The sequence below is a fragment of the Prosopis cineraria genome, unplaced genomic scaffold, assembly GCF_029017545.1.
Source record: "Prosopis cineraria cultivar Desert tree isolate PC_DT_omini unplaced genomic scaffold, ASM2901754v1 PC4, whole genome shotgun sequence".
Classification (NCBI taxonomy): Eukaryota; Viridiplantae; Streptophyta; class Magnoliopsida; order Fabales; family Fabaceae; genus Prosopis; species Prosopis cineraria.
In genome coordinates, this window is record NW_026555335.1 from 3,757,215 (window position 1) to 3,776,355 (window position 19,141).

The window sequence follows — 19,141 nt, forward strand, 5'->3', positions numbered from 1 at the left end:
AGTTGTAAATTACTAATGAAATAGTTATAAATTATTTAATCGATGTAATATAAATATATTTAATAGGGACATTATCATCTTTTTATCTCAATTTTAAATTACACTCAGATCTCAAGAGACTTAATTGTAATTTCTCAATTTTATAAAATTTATTTATAAATAAATTTGTTCTATGAAATTTATATGTAATTTTTCCTAACAAATATTACATCTAAATCGTTCAGGATCTCTTCTTTCGTTGTTTATACCCAGCGGCCGAGCCTGCACTAGCCAGAGATACAAGAGCCCAAGAATTTATGGATTGTACGACAAAATAAATGGTGGGCGAAAAACAAACAACCAACCAACCATTTTTTTTAAAAAAAACATGATAATAAAATTCTTTTAAATCATATAAATAATAATTTAATTTCTTAATATATCATAATAAATCTCTCAAAACCCCTTTATCAATAAATTTTAAATTAAAAATATCATTTTATCTTTTATTAATAAATTATAATTTTTATATAATTCTCACAATTCTTTAAATAAAATAAAAATTATAATTCTTTAAATAAAAATTATGAATGAAATTTATTATTTTAAAATCTTATTTTTTTAATAATATAAATTATATTTAACAAATTATAATTTTTTATTCAATCCTTATTATTTAAGAAATAAAAAATTATTTTTTCAATAAAAATTGTGATTGAATCTGTTTTTTAATGACAGAAATTACACTTGACAAGTTATAATTTTTTATTCAACTTTTACAATTTACAAAATAAAAGTTGTGATTCATCAAACAAAAATTTTCAGTAAAGATAAAATAATTTTTTCACTTTAAAATTTATTATTTATTATCACATAAGCCCCCAAAGACTTCATTAGAATTATAACATTTGGTGAAACTAGATTGTCATTGATATAATTCAGATATATTTTATTATCATTTTTTTCAATTTGTTTTTAGCAGAATTCTAATATTCATACGTAAACGACAAATTTGATTTAGCACCATTCGAACCCCTTGCATCTCTGTAGGAAAGTGCTGGTACCTTAAAAGAAAAAATCCTACGTTTGGGCGTATGCAAAATACGATTTAAATTACCTTGAAAAGAATTGAAAGAAGAAAAAGTGTCAGAATTACAGAGACAAGCCTACATGGTTTAAACTAAGGCCACCAAAATGACAACTCATTATTTACGCAATGACCACTACCCAGAACTTGACCATCATTACTAACAGGCAACATAGCTGGACTGGGAATTGTTTCAATGAAACATACCTGTACAAAACTGTTAAATATCAGCAAGCACAATGAAACACAGAATTTCCAAAGCAGCCGGATTTTGGCGCAATCTTTCTCACAGTAGTTTCATTATGAGAGAATCCTCCAATAGCAGGAGATATGTGGATCCTGTCCATGATGTTGATTTTTGGGGCCTCAAGAATTGCCTTAGGCAGATTCAATGCATACTGCATACCCCAAATTGCGAGGGGCCTCATATATATAAGGGACCGGTAGTGCCCATCAATCGTCCATCCCTCTGGTGTCTGGAACCAATACCTATTATGGAGCAAAGGATATAAATTAAGTTTTTGAAGAACAAGAAAACCTAATTATATACACAGTGAGTTATGATTTAACCCCTCATATTCTGCCCAAAATCAGTCTGTCACCATGTACTATAAAGGGAGTTAATTATCCGATATTATAAGTTCAGAATCATAATAGAAAATCATGTGTACATTAAAATGATATTCATTGTCCAAAGCCCGTTGTTCCTTCACAACATAGTACAAGTCATTGGTGATATTAAGTTGCCAATTTGAAATTGAATCTGTCAACTTAATTGTAACAATAATCTCTGAACACTAAAATTGTACAGGATACAAAGTGAAACATTTAACAATGCAACTGAAATCACATAATAATTATGTGATGACATAACAAAGTAGAGCAGGATTAAATGACGCATCCGAAATCATAAAGGAACAGACTAATTTTGGGCCGAACCATCAGGAGTGAAAGTGAAACTATAATTCACTCGTACACAACACACACCACGTTTATATGACAAACAAAAGGGAGTTACCCGTATCCTTCTTCAGACCAGCCTGCTATAAATATACCCTCAGCAGCTGTGAAGGCGTCCTCTTCCATACCTGCAAGGATCATTGTAGCAGCAACACCATATGTCACCCCTGTCCATATTTCTCGAGACTGCATGCAGGTCTCATCCACCTTTCCGTTGGGATGCATTCCATTCACAGCACCCATCCTGCCACCTTTAATTTTCATCACATTGAAATCGAAGATTTTCTTGAGAGCACTTCTAATCTTGAAATCATCGAAAAGGGGAGACAACCCTGAGGATGCAGTATACCACTGCCCAGCCAGTTGATCTGCTTGAATGGATTTACTGTTACTACTTGACCCACTGTCATAGTTAAAATAAGTGCCATTCCAAAGTTTTTCTTCAAATGCAGGTTTAGCCTTCAAAAATTTTCTTTTGCATGTCTCAGCAAAATCTGTGTCACCTAATTGAAGAGCCATTGCAGCTGCAGCTTGAAGAGCCGCAAGCCAAAGACAACCACAATATGCACTCACCCCATGAACTGTCCACGTATCATATGTTTGATCAGGGAATCCATCGTTTTCAACAAGACCATCACCATCCCTATCAAATTGATCCATGTACTCCATTGCAGTTCGAACAGCAGGCCATACATCAACTCCAAATGACATATCACCAGTTTTAGCAAAATCTCGGTACACTTGAAGTACAAATTTTGGGTTCAAATCTTTCCACTTACTAGTATCATGGATGTTATATGCATTCATTTCGTTCCATGGATCATGTGTCCCCAGATCATGAGGCACAGCTCCTCTAACTTTACGAATCCCCCAATTTCCCTCCGCCAAATACTTCACTTTTCTTCCATCTTCACACAGGACAGCTTTAGCAAACTCACGTTGAATATTCAGCTCAATCTTAGGAAAGAGCTCAAGAAGGGCAAATGAAGCATAGAAGTGGACATCATATGTGCACCACATGATATATTCCAAACCTTCCAGGTACAAGAACCTGCCCACATCCTCGTCATTGCTATCACATTGCTGGTCCATCATCGTTAAGGTCTGCAAAGTGCCAGTGGGATTTTCCTTTCTGAGAGGAGCCACAAACTCATCCTTGTGATTTTGTCCTGTTGTAGCAGTATTTTGGGCACTATCTGTTGTGCACTCAACAACTGCACCTAGTCTGTTCACTCGAGCTTCAGTTACTTCCACATTTGCATTTTCTGACTCTGTTACTTGATATGGCTCACTTTTCACACAAGCAGATCGCAAAGAAGAATCTGGCACAAAGATCAAACTAATCTTAATGCTTCCATGAAAACCAAATTAAAAAGAAGGATCCACAAGATCACATAATGCTATCATGAAAATAACTCAAAACAGCAATACAACATGCATAGGTTCACACATACCAATCCAAATTGTTCCACCAGCAACCAGAAAGTAGAGTTCATTAAACAATGTGAACTTGTACCTGAATAGAAAATGCCTTATTAATCTGCCATTGACAAAATAAGGTAGAAAAGAACAAAGACATTTACAACAAAAGAAAATACAGTATATTTATCTAAATGATACAAAACGAAAGCTATGGCCTGGTAAGAACTAGAGTTATATTTAGCCCAAGGACTACTAAAAATGAGATGTTTAGATCAGATGTATGGAGAGAGCACTTTCTGATATAACAAAAGACAAAATGAAGGAAGAAATCTCTCTGCTTTGAAAGTGAGAAGTTTAAGCAATCATAATGCAGCCAAAAGCTGTAAATTAGGCATATACAAAATGCAAGTTTTACTTTATGGCTTCAATTCAGCACAGTTTTTTATAGTGGCAATTAATTTATTACTGAAGTTATAATATTACCATTCTGGAAGCTTTTCATCCTCAAGAACAGGACTTTGCCATTTCTCAATCTCTTCTTCCCACCGTTTGTAATCTGTCCAGATACAAAAACAAAAAAGGGTTTTAAATAATATATCTTAATCTAAAAACAAGTTTGGACATGTTTTCTTTTCAATATTCCCGCCTTTCTAGATCTCGCAATATAAAAAATTCAAGCAGGCATGGACAAATAGCACGATTGGCAATGCAAATAAACCAGAAATTAATCATGCAAGTAAAACAGGCCTGATGAATATGAATTTAATTAAAATCAGAATGCATACTTGTCAAGGCATCATGCACCAGGTTCATTGCAGCTTTCTCAGAAGTTCCATAGAATTTTGTGTATCTCCTGCAGTAAAAGATTTGAACTCATCAGGAAAAAATGCTATAAAAAGAAAATCAATTCCATTCCAGTAGTTTCTAACAGTAATGTTAAAACTCCTAACGGTGGAGGGAAATTTTCTGTTTGCTGTTTTTAGTTTCACTAGTAACAGTAAACTAAAGAAGTAGTTGATTCAGTCAGAAATTATAATTTAGAGAAACACTCTTGGACATTTCAAAATACATGCATGGAAACAATAGACTTTTACGATAACTAAAAAGAGTCAGAATTTAAATCCCTCAGATTCTTGCTTGAGCAACCCCGCGTGCTTTAGAAGAAGACTGTTGGAATAAGTGATATGTGTAGAAATTAGTGAGCCTAAGCACTCACAAGCACTACCAACAGAATTCAACATATTGCAATTACATCAACTCAAAATGCAACCCATGATACTTCTCTCAAACTAGTATTAAACCAACAAAGACCAGAAATAGCTCTCCTACATATGTATAACAAAAACACATGCAAAACATTTATTTATATTTCACACATCTTAAATTTACATGAATTTCTTTCAAAAATATACAAATGCCTAAACAATATCAGAACCTGAAATATAGTACCTGTTGAAAGTGCTGCCTTTCACAAACTTTACTTTTGGAGATGACCATGCAAGAGCAAACGCCACAGTGCACTTTCCATGAGGTTCCACCCATGTAGAAGCTGAGACAGCAGCACAGAGCGTCTCTCCTGGTGATGAAGGCATGCTAGGTCCAGCATTAAAATTCTCCCGGTCAAATTGTCCATCCTTAGCATACAATTACTTCAATTAGTATCAACCCTACATATATCCATGCTGGAGATATCTGGGCAAAATGCAATGAACAAAAAGAAACTAATTCAGGAAGCGCAAATGCTCGAGTAACCAATACCTGCACCATTTTACCCCACAAATCTTTTGCTGTTGTGATACTTCCTTCAGACAGCCCAAAACATGGTAAAACAGAAACGCTTACATTCTGTGTTTCGCAAGCAGCTATGGAGAATGTAACAGGAGGGTTTCCCTTTGCTGTCCTGCAATATTGGAATATCCTTAAGAAAACTTCCGCCATGAACTTTAGTTATTTTGTGATATGTGAACCCAATCATAAACGCATAAGAAAAATCCAGGCATGCTCGTCAGGACTGAAACTTCCATTAGAAATTAGAAAACAAAGTATAAAGTATAGACAATTTAATTGCTTTAAAACCACTTAACGTGGTTGAAAATTCTCATTTCATTTGCCAGAGCGTTGAGCAACAAAACCCCCCCCCCCAAAAAAAAAAGATCAACTATAGAAAAAATCTCATTAACTAATTTATGCCAGGAATGATAGAGAACTAAATTTTGATCTCTTCATTTTTGCAAACGCAAGGCACTTTTGATCCTTATGTGGATTATAGATATTTCGAAACAATCATTTATCATTTGGGGGATAACTAAATAGCATTTCAAGCCTACAAATATGTCAGGCAGATCAGCTTATTATTATCCCTTTATTTATTTTTCTTCATAAGTAAAAAGTTTTGGTGAATTTGGTTTTAGGACTCACTAGAGCCAATGTAGGTCTGTTAAATCTTAATAACAAAGTAGGGAAGTTAATCTTTATCTAAATCTGAACAAGGATCTCGTTCAAATTAGATAAAGCCAAGAGGCAGAATCTCCAAATAAAGAGTCAGAAATCATCCATATCCATTCCTTAATTAACTTACAATTAAATAACACCATGAAGTGGCAGTTACAACCATAACTTGACAGCCCACACAAACTGACGTCCTAACACTTGACAACTCAGCATTCTTAAGATAAGAAACATAAACTGCAATATTAAAATACTGACAGCACATAAGTAGTAGTTATTCAGCATGAATAACTCCCTTATCAACTAACTCCCTTGCTGTATTTTGATTTAAATCCTTCTTCCGTCTTTTATATACCAATAATGGACTTCTATCAGTATCCCCCCTTTAAAAACAGCCTTGTCCTCAAGGCTGAAATCAGGAAATTGGTCCCGAATCAGGTCATATTCCTCCTAAGTTGATTCATCTTGAGGACGGCCAAGCCAAGAAACAAGTATTTCAAGGATGTTGGAGCTGCCTGAAGAAATCCAGCGATGAGAAAGGACACTGTGAGGTTGTAACTGAAGCTCCCAAGCGTCTGAAAGTGGTAGAGGAGGTGATGTGGAAGAAGAAGGAGTGCCATGAGCAGGGCACAGCATTGAGACATGAAAAATTGGATGAATTTTGGCATCAGGAGGTAGGAGCAACTCATAAGCAACAGATCCCACCTTACGAACAATCTGATATGGGCCAAAGAAGCGCGGAGACAGCTTCTCATACTTTCTCTTAGCTAAACTGAATTGGCGATAATGCTGGATTCTTAGACAGACCAAGTCCCCGTTCTTGAAGCAAATATCATGTCTGTGAGCATCAGCTTGAGCTTTCATTCTGGATTGAGCTTTGAGGAGGTTATCCCGAATAATCTGCAACATGGCATCTCGTTCCAAAAGTTGAGTTTCTAAATCAACAACTTTGGTTTCACCAGACACATAAGGGAGAATAGGTAGAGGAGAACGACCATAGACAATCTGGAATGGAGTGAAGCCTGTAGTAGTATGAAAGCTAGTATTGAAAGAGTAGTCGGCCCAATGAAGATATTTACTCCATAATTTCGGTTGTTCATGTGCAAAACAACGTAAATAGGTTTCGACACAACGATTGACCACTTCTGTTTGACCATCACTTTGTGGGTGATAAACTGTACTCATCCTGAGTTAAGTGTGACTAAGACGGAAGAGTTCTTGCCAAAAACTACTTAGGAAGACCGGGTCGCAATCTAAAATGATGGAAGTAGGACACCATGAAGTTGGACCACTTCACGACTAAAAACGGCAGCGACGGACTTGGCAGTAAAAGGATGAGAGAGGCCAATAAGATGAATGTATTTGCTAAAACGGTCAACCACAACAAATATGATATCTATTCCACATGACTTAGGTAATCCGGCAATAAAGTCCATGGAAATATCTTCCCAAATACGATGTGGAGGGGGAATATGCTGAAGTAATCCTGCTGGAGACAAAGTTTGATATTTTAAAATTTGGCACTCATGGCAATCTTGAACATGCAGCTTGACATCTCGCTTCATATGAGGCCAAAAGAAATGAGTTTGTAATTGTTTGAGAGTACGAAGGTATCCTCCATGCCCCCCTATAAGAGATGAATGTGCATCTACCAACAACTTGGATTTAAGAGTAGGATGATTAGGAATGACTAAACGCCCATCATAAAACAATTTCCCATTGACCAAAGCATAATGTTGAACAGCAGTAGGGTCTTGAAGAATGGATCTTTTAATGTGTTGAGTGGAAGGATCTTGATCAATCCATGCTTCAATGTCATCAAAATCTGTACTATGTGGAATAGCAAGAGCCATAAAATCAACATGTTGAGGTTGGCGTGAAAGAGCATCAGCACCACTATTATTACAGCGACTCTAATGTTTGATGGTAAAATCAAAGGGTAACAACTTCATTATAAGCCGCTGTTGATCCAGAGTTGAAAGTCATTGATCCATTAGATATTGAAGGCTGTAATGGTCAGTATAGATGTCAAAATGGCGACCAAGGAGATAATGACGCCACTTTTGCAGAGCTAATACGAGAGCTAATAATTCTCGGTCATAAGCAGATTTGACACGATTAGAAAATGTAAACCCTTTACTGAAGTAGGCAACGGGATGAGTATCCTGGATAAGGATGGCACCAATACCTAAAGTTGAAGCATCACATTCTACGATGAAGGGCTTGTTGAAGTCTGGTAAATGGAGAACTGGTGCATTAATTAATGCATGTTTGAGTTTATGAAAAGATTGTTCTGCCAAAGAAGACCAATAAAAAGCACCCTGTTTGGTGAGGTCATGTAACGGACGAGCAAGTTGGCCATAATGATGCACAAATCTTCTATAATAACCTGTAAGACCAAGAAATCCCCGCAATTTAGTAATAGTAGTTGGATTAGCCCATTCCAACACAGCTTGTATCTTGGAAGGATCCATAGCAACCTCTCCAGATGAGATGACATGCCCTAAAAAATCTATCTGAGGTAGACCAAAAGAGCATTTCTTCCCATGAGCAAAATAAGCATCCTGTTGTAGTCTTGAGAGGACGGTACGAAGGTGTACTAGATGGTCAACCATTGTAGGACTATAGACTAGCATATCATCAAAGAAGACAAGAATAAAATGCCTTAGATATGGTCGAAAAAGATCATTCATAGCAGATTGAAAGGTACCTGGAGCATTAGTGAGACTAAAAGGCATGACTGTAAATTCATAATGTCCTGAATGAGTCCGGAAGGCGGTTTTGTGAATGTGCGTTTAACTCTAATTTGATGATATCCGGAACACAAATCAATCTTTGAGAAGACAGTAGCCCCATGTAACTCATCAATGAGTTCATCAATATTAGGAATGAGGTATTTGTCAGGAATAGTTAACTTATTTAATTCTCAGTAGTCAATGCAGAATCTCCAAGAATCATCTTTCTTCTTGACCACTAATACAGGACTTGCAAACGGGCTTTCACTGGGTTGTATAAAACCCTTGGCTAACAAATCTGCCACCTGGCGTTCAATTTCATCCTTTTGGTAATGTGGGCATTTATATGTGCGAATATTTGGTGGTGTAGCCTAAGGTTGCAAATTACTAGAATGGAATTTGTGCCGAAGAGGAGGAAGAGCCGTAGGAGTATCAAAAATAGAAACATACTCATCAAGAAGGTGTTGTAACGACTGTTGAAAGGCGTCTGAGTCTATAATAGGTTGTTGAGACATCGAACGCAAACATGCTTCTGCTTGGTTGCCCGTGCGGACTCCTTAGAGTTTGTACCTTTTGCCATTGACCCAGAAAACCATGAACATCCGTTGCCAATTTGCTTGAACTGTATTCAGAGAAGATAACCACTTGATTCCCAATACTAGATCAACTCCACCCAAAGAGAAGGGAAAAAATTCTTCAATAATTTCCAATGATTGAACTCGTAAGGTGACTTGAGGACATATGTTATTACAATAAATTATATGCCCGTTGCCAATTTGAACTCCAAAAGAAGGAACCGGTTTAGTAGGAATCTGCAAATTTTGCACCAATGTAGAAGATATGAAGTTGTGGGTGGAACCACTATCAATCAAAATAAGCACTTTATGATGATTTACAATGCCTTCCATCTTCATGGTAGTACTCGCAGGGTGTCCTAAAATAGCATGAAGTGATATCTCTGCATGCACTTCTTGTTTGCCCTCTAAGTTCATTTCTTCAAACCTCTCTGCTTCTGTATCAGGTTCTTCAGTGATCTCCATGAGAGTAAAATTAGCATTTTTGCAGCGATGGCCTGGAATAAATTTATCACCGCAACGGAAACAGAGTCCCTTATCTCGTCTTAACTGTTTTTTTGCATCCCAGTTCGTGTTTGTGCGGTGTGAAAAAGTAGAGGAATTAGCCGAAGATTGTGCTGTTGCTGTACCTGTCGTGCGAGTGTCTTTTGAAGGCCATGTGGTTGCTGCGTACGTGCGACTGCCCTGGGAAGTTCCATAAGTCTTGGGAATTTTTGCAAATTGTAATTTGGACTCATATTCTAAGGCTAAACTCAAGGCTTTGTAAATAGATCTAGGCTTTTGAATTCTAACATCAACCCGTAATTCTTCTTTAAGCCCATTAAGAAAAACCCCCAACAAACAATGTTCTAGCCAATTTTTTACTCTAGCAGATCTCTTTGCAAATTCAAGTCGATACTCTTGTATTGTTCCAGATTGCTTAATTCCACACAAGAATTCATCAGGGTTTTGAAATTCTGCAGGACCGAAATTCTCCTGAAGAGTGCGCACAAGATCTTCCCAATAAATTATTGAGCGTTCAGAAGTTGCCCATGCAAAAAGATCTAATGCGTCGCCTTCTAAGTACATGGCCGCAACATCAACCTTCACATCCTCGGGAGTTTGGTAATATCTGAAATACTTTTCTGCTTTAAGTATCCAACCTCTAGGGTCGCCTCCATCAAACTTTGGAAAATCAATGTGGTCTCCTTGTGGGGTTTCGAAGCCACTAAGGTATGTTTCTCTCGTCTTCTTCATTTGCTGCAGAGTATGAGTTCTCGGGTTGTTTGCCTTTGTTTCGAGAAGATTGCCCAGCGTCATCTAAGATATGTTGCTGCTGTAATTTTACTGTTGCTATTTCTGTAGAAATCTCATCCACCACATTCAAACGAGAAGAAAGTTGATTTAGTTGCTAGACTATAGATTCTAATAAATTGGAGGTTGCTGGAGGAGCAGTAGGATCAATAGAACTGTTTCTAGTACTCACCATCCTGGGGAAAACCAGGCTCGGATACCAAAATGTTAAATCTTAATAACAAAGTAGGGAAGTTAATCTTCATCTAAATCTGGACAAGGATCTCGTTCAAATTAGATAAAGCCAAGAGGCAGAATCTCCAAATAAAGAGTCAGAAATCATCCATATCCATTCCTTAATTAACTTATAATTAAATAACACCATGAAGTGGCAGTTACAACCATAACTTGACAGCACACACAAACTGACGTCCTAACACTTGACAACTCAGCATTCTTAAGATAAGAAACATAAACTGCAATATCAAAATACTGACAGCACATAAGTAGTTATTCAGCATGAATAACTCCCTTATCAACTAACTCCCTTGCTGTATTTTGACTTAAATCCTTCTTCCGTCTTTTATATACCAATAATGGACTTCTATCAAGGTCTCACACCTTAGAACTTTTATAAAAATACTTATAAATTATCCACCAACAAGATCCTTATATTAAGTATGAAATTTGAACACATGCCCTCGTGGGATATAAACTAAGTCCTTAGTCTTTACCATACCAACAAGACCAACCTCTATTGATATCACTATATCTTTATTATTTCCCTAGTATTTAGAAAACAGAAACCAATTAGGATAGCAGACCGTTTATTGATTCTCGATAACAACATGCCAAGGACAAGTCAGATATCCCAGGAATGATAAGACTGCAAGTATATCCCAAACAACCGTAAATCTCTCGCTTTGGCATAAGATTCTAAATGCCCATTTGGAGCAAGTTGGACTAACTTTTGCATTGAACATTTTCAATATAAAAGTACACCTAAAATCCTTAGACCAAAATACCCTCACTTTGCAACAGATTATACATAAATGAACATTGAAAATATTGAAACACGGCATTACATGGCTCCACAACCATACAGAGACTCTCTTTCAGTTCCAGGTGCCTTGATTTTGCCTTCGCTACAGTTATTTAGCAGCTATTTTACCCTGCAAATTACAGTCACCCTAGTTGTCTCAATGAGACTTTAAATGCCCATTTGGAGCAAGTTGGACTTGCTTTTGCATTTAACATTTTCAACATAAAAGTACGCCCAAAATCCTTAGACCATAATACCCTCACTTTGCATCAGATTATACATCAATGAGCATTGAAACTGTAGAAACATGGCATTACATGGCCCCACAATTATACAAAGACTCGTGTCCTTGTGATTTGAGAATTCATCTGCACAGTGGAATAATGCATTACACACAACATTTAATATTGGGTAAAATGGAAAATTTGTCCCTAAACTATAGAGGTCCAAGAGCATTTAAAAACCTAAACTCATTTTTGATGCAATATTCTTCCCCAATTTTTGAAAACGATAAAATATTAACCTACCATTAACAAAAATTAACTTTAACCATTAGTTGACCAAAAAACAACAAAAAAGGAAAACAACTATAGAAAATAACCACAAAATTATAGAAAAGGACCCAGAAATTATAGAGAAAGACCAAGAAATTTTCTTGGTCCTTTTCTGTAATTTTTGAGGTCTTGTTATGCCATTTCCTAGTCAATCAACGGCCAAAATTAACTTTTATTAATGGTAAAAGTGACATTGTACCATTTTCAAAAGTTGAAAGGAAACATTACACTAGAAGTAAATTTATTATCCCAAAGGCTCTTGGACATATAGTTTAGGAGCCAATTTTTTCATTTAACCCTTTAACATTTTTAATATTGAAATTTTATTTTCTAAATTTTGTATCAAAGAAATTTAACTATAAATAGCTTAATCATTTGATATTATATATTTTTATATCTATATATTTCTCATCTAAAGCTGTATACAAATATTTATACATTGTTTATTTGACAAATCAAATTCTATATCATCAAATCCACGCCCATTTTAGTAATTATATATTTAAAAGTACTTTTGATTTATAATATCTAAACAATTTTCATTTCACCAAACTAACTGCTTAAAAAAATATCCAAACATAAATCTTGTTATAATAACTAACTTTTACCCAAATTTCAGTTAAGCAAACTTCAGTTTGGCAAACTGTAAACCAAACAGACCCTAAATCCTCTCACTTAAAATGGCCTGAAACCTAAGTTTTTAAGCTGAAAGATTCTTTATTCAGCTGTTTATATCTCTAAAGATTGAAACCTCCAAACAAACATTCCAATAACCAAAGTACCAAAGAGAGCAATAATATTCCATTCAACCCACTACATTGAAGCCCCAAATATGAACCATACATAGGAACTATAAAAAATTGTCCTTGAAATTAGAGGTAAACCACAAAGAAATCTTCCTTATAGTCCTATTCTTTGTGTGCTTCATCACCAAACAAGATAGATATCAGATGCTTTTTCATACATCTCCACTATGCGTTAAAAACTACAAAGGTTTAATCATTTTGACCAATGTAATGTGACCTGCGCCAAAAATTGAACAGCATAACAATGACATGCAGAGACTTATTTATCAGAAAGTATCTGAGCCTCTGACAATTTGCATGATCTTCTTTATCATTTTCAAGATCAAATGTAAAAACATAAACATTTCAACCACACTGCAAGTTACCACAACAAAGCCCAGATGACATCAGATTTGAGTCTTTATAAGCATGTTTTTCCTACATTCCCATCAGTAGATCATTAGGCTTTGAAACCCTTATTCAATACTATAGGGAGAAGGAGCCTATTCTAGTTCATATTGGGCTCAGCTTGCTAATAGGGAGCAGAGCCACACTTAAGTCTTAAGCCTGAACAGTGAGAGCAACTTCAGACTTCAGAACCTTCTCAGTTCTCATCACTGAAAACCTTGCTTTCACCCATTAATCATTTAGGTATAAAGAGAAATCTGCAAACCAACCGTCATATATAGCTATAAGGTTTGATGACTTGCTTGTGATGTAGAAGTACACCAGAAACTCCATCTTCAGCTCTATGAAAGAGAGGGAAAACAAGTTAAGAAATTGTACACAAACGCATTTCATATACACAAACATACTTCAGAAAAAAACACATGCATATACTCACATGAATGGTTCATTCACATGATCTCCTGACAAATGTGAGACTCCACCAATGGAATTCTGCAGATTACAAACAACAACGACTTACTATCCAAGACCCAGCCAGTGCATTCTTTAGTTTGAAAAAGAATGTTAATTGTATTAGTTCCTTTTTTTCCCTCTTCCTATATCTTTTTGTAACAAGTGGGTGCAGTAACACTTCAACCCGAAATAAAATCATACCGCCCAAGTAAATAGAAGGCTGACTTTAGCTCTCTCCTTGCCAGTGTTTACCAACTACATAAGAAACAATTACAAGCGTGTGAATCTAGGAATAACAGTTAAACACTGATTCAACAGATAATATGAATGAAATGCATAGCCACAAGATATGTCAGCATTGTAGAAGAAAATTACAAACCGTATAAACAAAAACAGCAGTAGGAAGACTACTTTCTTTATAATTGTGTGGTATGAATGGGGATATCTGCCGGCAAGACACTTTTAGTTCTGGGTCCGGCTCACCTAAAAGAAGACAACAACTATTAGTCAAGAATTTACAAAAATCACATATATTAAGTAAAGGAAGAGGAAATGCAATACCATCATATATCGTCCAAGCTCTTGGGAATAGAGCATGATAAGTTGAATGCTGGCCACTCAGATTCCAGCCCCATGATGATATACCATGATCATCGCCCTTCTTGCGAGACCTAAAATGAGACTTAACATAAGCTCTTGGCTTTTATGTATACTTATCTAGATACATCATAAAGCACCTGCTTCTTTCAAATAATAAAGCCAAACAAAAACATAAAAATTGAAACAGTTGGCTGTTTCTGAAATATAATTGCCAGACAAAAATACATGTAGAAAAGTGTCTTGCAACCCCAACTTAGAGAACAAAATAATATTCTGCAAAGCTTGGTAAGAACAACAGTCACCTCAAACTTTCCTCCCAAACGGAATTGAAAATTTTGTTTAGTACATCATTAAAATGTCATGCAGAATTCTGAGTCAGTTTCTTTAAGGTTTACTTATTGTCAAAAACAGTAGCACATTTCCACACTCAATGCTAAAAATTACTTGCAAATGATTGCCCAGCCATTAGGAAAAGAAAATCACTCGGGACACATCTGATGTAACCATAAAGAGAGCATTAACAATATTATTATATTAATAGTTTCAAGCTACCATTGCACAATCATCACTGCAATGTTACCAGCATTCTCAAAGAACCTATTGAACTTTCAAATTAATTGTGTATTATCTTGAGCTCTACAGTCAGAAAAACAAGGCATAGGTGTAAAAAACGAAAAAAAAAATTATCCATGAAAATCGAAAACACAAAATGAACTAAACTTTTGGCAACCCAGAACCAGTAACTAAGTGAGCCTGGCTGTTTGATAGAAGTAGCCTCACTTATCTTCATATTTTTTTAAATAAACATATACAAAAAGTTGTTTTTATAACGAGGGAGTTAATGCTAAATTTATCTAATTAAAAAATCTATGCATAAAAGTTGAAATACATTTTAACATCCTAACTTTTAAGGTAACTTTTCAACCAGTGGTTCATGCGGTCTCCAATTAAATAGCATAAGTAATACCATGTATGGAGCATTGCAGCACCCACATAGATCGAGAACAATTGTTTCCAGACTTTGGCAGATTTAGATTTTCCTTACCCTAACCCTTCATGCTGACCAGGAGCCAGAACCGATGCAAAGCTTTTGTTCCCTCCATCTCTGCTAATAAAAATCTGAAATATAGATAGATATATCAGATCTGAACTAAAAGGCTAAAGGAATACAATAAGAGGAGTGCATTGCAGATTGATAATAAGTGAAAGAACAGGGCTGTACAGAAAACTGGTTAGCCATGACAGGTGAAGCTTCACATAAACCAGGTAAAATTTGCCATTGTCGGAACTCGCCTCTGAATCCTCTTGATATGCTGCCGCTCCTGTGTAAGTGACACAGGCATGTCTAAATCAATAACATTGAGAACAACAAAACAACACAAATCAGGTGAGGGCTGAGGGTGGATGAAGAACCACAGCATACCCCATCCCTCCAAGTGGAACTCCTTGAGATGCAGATGGCTTGCAACTTTCTCGAGTGAAAGGATCTATAGGTGCTTTCTGCAAGAACCAGAACATGAAATTTATACTTGAGATCTTGTGTTTGCATATTATAATCTCAACTAGGTTTATAAACTCTGCTGTCTTACAAAATAAGATACGCGCGCAAGCGCGCAGAGAGAGAGAGAGAGAGAGAGAGAGAGAGAAGAATAGCCACCAGACTAATGAAAATGAGAAATATACCCTTCCATGAGAAGCCTCTTCCCTGACATATGACCATATCCGTATGCCTAGTCGAACCTGGAATATTAAAATTTACTTGGCAATCAGAAAAAAAATACGAGACAAACTAAAATAAGAAAAAAGAGGATAAAGGAAACTAGTCATGGACATCAATATATACGAAGGATTCTACCAACTAAACCAGTCAGACCAAGCATATAGGTCGTATAAATAAATTAAATCACTTGCCATCTTTATTGCTTCCATAAAAGTCACACTAAATTCTTTAAGGATATTGGCATGGCTGTTTAGTCTTCTCCTCCAAGCTTGTTCGGGTGGGGCAGCACTATCAAAATCAAGCTGCAGAAGCAGTGTAGGAAATAAATCAGTCAACGAAAAAATCTAGCAAAGTACTAAATACAAGTGGAATCAGCTAAAACACAGTTAACTTCACAATTTTCCGTTCTTAATTGCAAGGGTCCAATTAGACTGGCTTTAGCCTCAATTTTAGCAGTCTGTATGAAGCATAAAGAATTTTAAAAACCCTAAAAATATTGTGTCCTGATCCTTGGTCGTTGCTTCACTATACTACTCTAAACTTCATACTATATAGTTTCCAAACTGAAACAGGTTCGACTATAATAATCACTCAAATAAAAAAGAAATGCCTTGAAAAATGCCCCCGACTCCTAGGCTCCTAGCTTGCATTACTAAAGAACTCAATCTGCATGACAAGGCAGGATAACTGCGTCACCATGCAATAACATAGAAACTTTAAAAAGTCAAAAAATTAAATAACCAAAAAACTATGATTTGAATGTGTCGTAGAGATTTAAGAAGAAGAAGTTATGTCTATGTTTTGCGCTGAAGAGTGATATGCAATTAACGAACCCATAATCCAAATTCCAAATGCAATCATCTTCAAGTGCAGCATGAAAAAAATTGATCAGCAAGTATTACAGATTTCATGAAATGCAATATTTTGCTGATTCCCCGGAAATATTACATATACAAAAGCTGTTTCATTATTGAGGAAAAGGTAAAACATGCAGGAAATACGAAAATTCTGTGTCTACACTTTATATCACATTTGGCTATAAAAAAGCAATCCTACTACATATGGATTCGTCAAGTTTTTTTCCCCTTTATTGAAAATAATCGTATTTCAAATTAATCAAATTATAACAAATCAATCTGCAACCACCCTTCATGTCATATTTCTTGCGTCCCGCAAAACTGAACAACCATGCAGAAGCCAAGAAATATTAAAATTCACAGGTATCTGATTGGAAGCTTACCAGCTGTAAAGTGAATTTACTGATATACTCTTCAGGCGGCCACGAATTCTTTCTACAGTGAAAAAGATTAGTGGTCATCATGTTGACAAATAGCAAATCTACACAGAACCAAGAACCAAGGAAACCTCCGATCACTGACAGATCACAAATCACTAGGAAGAAGCCGTCGTGGAATTTTATCCAAATCTATTGAACCAAATAAACAAGCCCCTTTCAGCGCCGTCCAGACAGAAAAACACCAATGGAAGCGGGGTAGTGAAGCCACACAGCAACCATCGCGGATGAAAAGACCCCACTACCCACCACTTACCTATCCGAGATCTTATCGTCCAATTCAATCAAAATCTTCACAGCTCACTGAATTTCCCTCCCAGAAATTCAAAAAACTAAAAATAAGTTTGCCTTCAAACTGATCAAATCCGTACCCAAAGGCCTCCAAAACGAAGCAGTTTCAACTTTCGAATCGGACATTGACAACAAGGATCGAAAATCTAGCGGGCTGACATCCCCCGTTATAGAAAAACAAACTCGATTGGTACAAGAGAAAGGAGCGACAATTGAGGGAATAAAAAAATGCCGAACAGGCACAGTTGCGTAGATGCGTGGCGAGCAGAGAAGAAGCCGCCTGTATCACCGAGTCACTGGATTTCGAAACTCGGATCGCCAGGAGTGATTCGAGAGACCTCTTTCCCTCCCAATAAGCTGATAATCCCTGGCCTTTTTCTATTTTCTCGCCCTAAAATATTTTGGGGTGTTTTGCATATGGGAGGGAGGTTTCGTTGATTTGGACTGTAGCGTGTATGTCAGTTGGCGCCGATCTCTTTCATGCGATGATGATGGATGAGAAGAGCGTGTCGGCTTGCGACTTTTCTCTTTTTCGACAATTAGGACTATAATCTTTTCGTTTTAATTTGTTTGTTAATTAATTTTTAAAATTTTAATTTTTTTTATATTTATGATTGTATTAAATTCAAGCATTGTTGGTCTATCGAGATTAGTTCTCCCAAATTCATTTTCTAAATACTCAAATGCCATAGACTCAAACTCGACTGGGACTGGTTAAGATAACATAATCCCTTATCAATTAAGTTGTGTATTCAATGGTGTAACCTTGTTTTATTTTCATTACCTGCACATAAAATTTTTATATTAATTATTTAAATTTAATAATAGTAGGAGAGAATATTAATTAAAATACTAAATTGAAACCAAAATAAATAGATAAGTGAAATTCAACGTGGATTAAAATAATGAGACCAGGAGATAAAAATAAAATTTTAATTTGAATGAAAAAATTAAACATGTACTTGCCACTACCTTTTGAGTCACTGTTTGAAATGGACAGTTTTTGAAGACTAGACTTTTACTTATCCGAAATATACGGTGGAAAATTTTGGGTGGCTCACAATGTGGGAGAGCGCATGGCGCATACGAAATGAGTCACGATCCACTAAAATATGAGTTAGAGGTGAGATGCTCTGGAGCAACCCAAAAAAAAAAAAATTAGTGCACTCACGTTGTTCTCTTTTTTGAATTCCTCACCCGGCATCTGACCCTTCGGGCCGACTAATCCAAATTGGAAGAACAATTCTGGGTGATTAGGTTCCAGCCCCTTTTCAATTGGCCCTGCAGGAGATTGAACTGTAGTCCGCCCTACCAAGCTCAGCCCCAATCACCACTGAGCCAAGAACCCTTTGGTGACTCACGTTGTTCTTTGAGTAACTTTCATGTTTCCTCGGGAATCAGAAACACAAACACCTTCTTTGTATAATTGATAATTGATTATGGCTAAAAAACAAACAATAAATGGATGAACCCAAATAATTCACTCCATTTTGGCTCTGTTCGGCACCTCCGTCGA

The 19,141-nt window shown here is 36.2% G+C and overlaps 1 protein-coding gene across 2 annotated transcripts; it reads right to left on the bottom strand.

The window, feature by feature from the left end:
• Positions 1-1,072: 1,072 nt before the first annotated feature.
• On the bottom strand, positions 1,073-18,080 carry LOC129307648 (uncharacterized). Of its 2 annotated transcripts, XM_054948500.1 has the most exons (19): positions 17,591-18,080; positions 17,281-17,466; positions 16,232-16,342; positions 16,004-16,060; positions 15,744-15,820; positions 15,543-15,642; positions 15,366-15,439; positions 14,282-14,391; positions 14,100-14,203; positions 13,922-13,975; positions 13,704-13,759; positions 13,570-13,608; positions 5,207-5,348; positions 4,898-5,082; positions 4,234-4,301; positions 3,932-4,004; positions 3,481-3,542; positions 2,085-3,348; positions 1,073-1,555 (listed from the first exon to the last, which is right to left on the bottom strand). In XM_054948500.1, the coding sequence occupies exons 2-19, from the start codon at positions 17,359-17,361 to the stop codon at positions 1,294-1,296; spliced, it is 2,919 nt and encodes a 972-aa protein (XP_054804475.1). In that variant the 5' UTR covers positions 17,362-17,466; positions 17,591-18,080; the 3' UTR covers positions 1,073-1,293. The 2 variants fall into 2 exon arrangements, with proteins under 2 accessions (XP_054804475.1, XP_054804476.1); XM_054948501.1 differs by lacking the exons at positions 15,366-15,439; positions 15,543-15,642; positions 15,744-15,820; ... (2 more) ...; positions 17,281-17,466; positions 17,591-18,080 and adding an exon at positions 15,288-15,316.
• Positions 18,081-19,141: the final 1,061 nt, after the last annotated feature.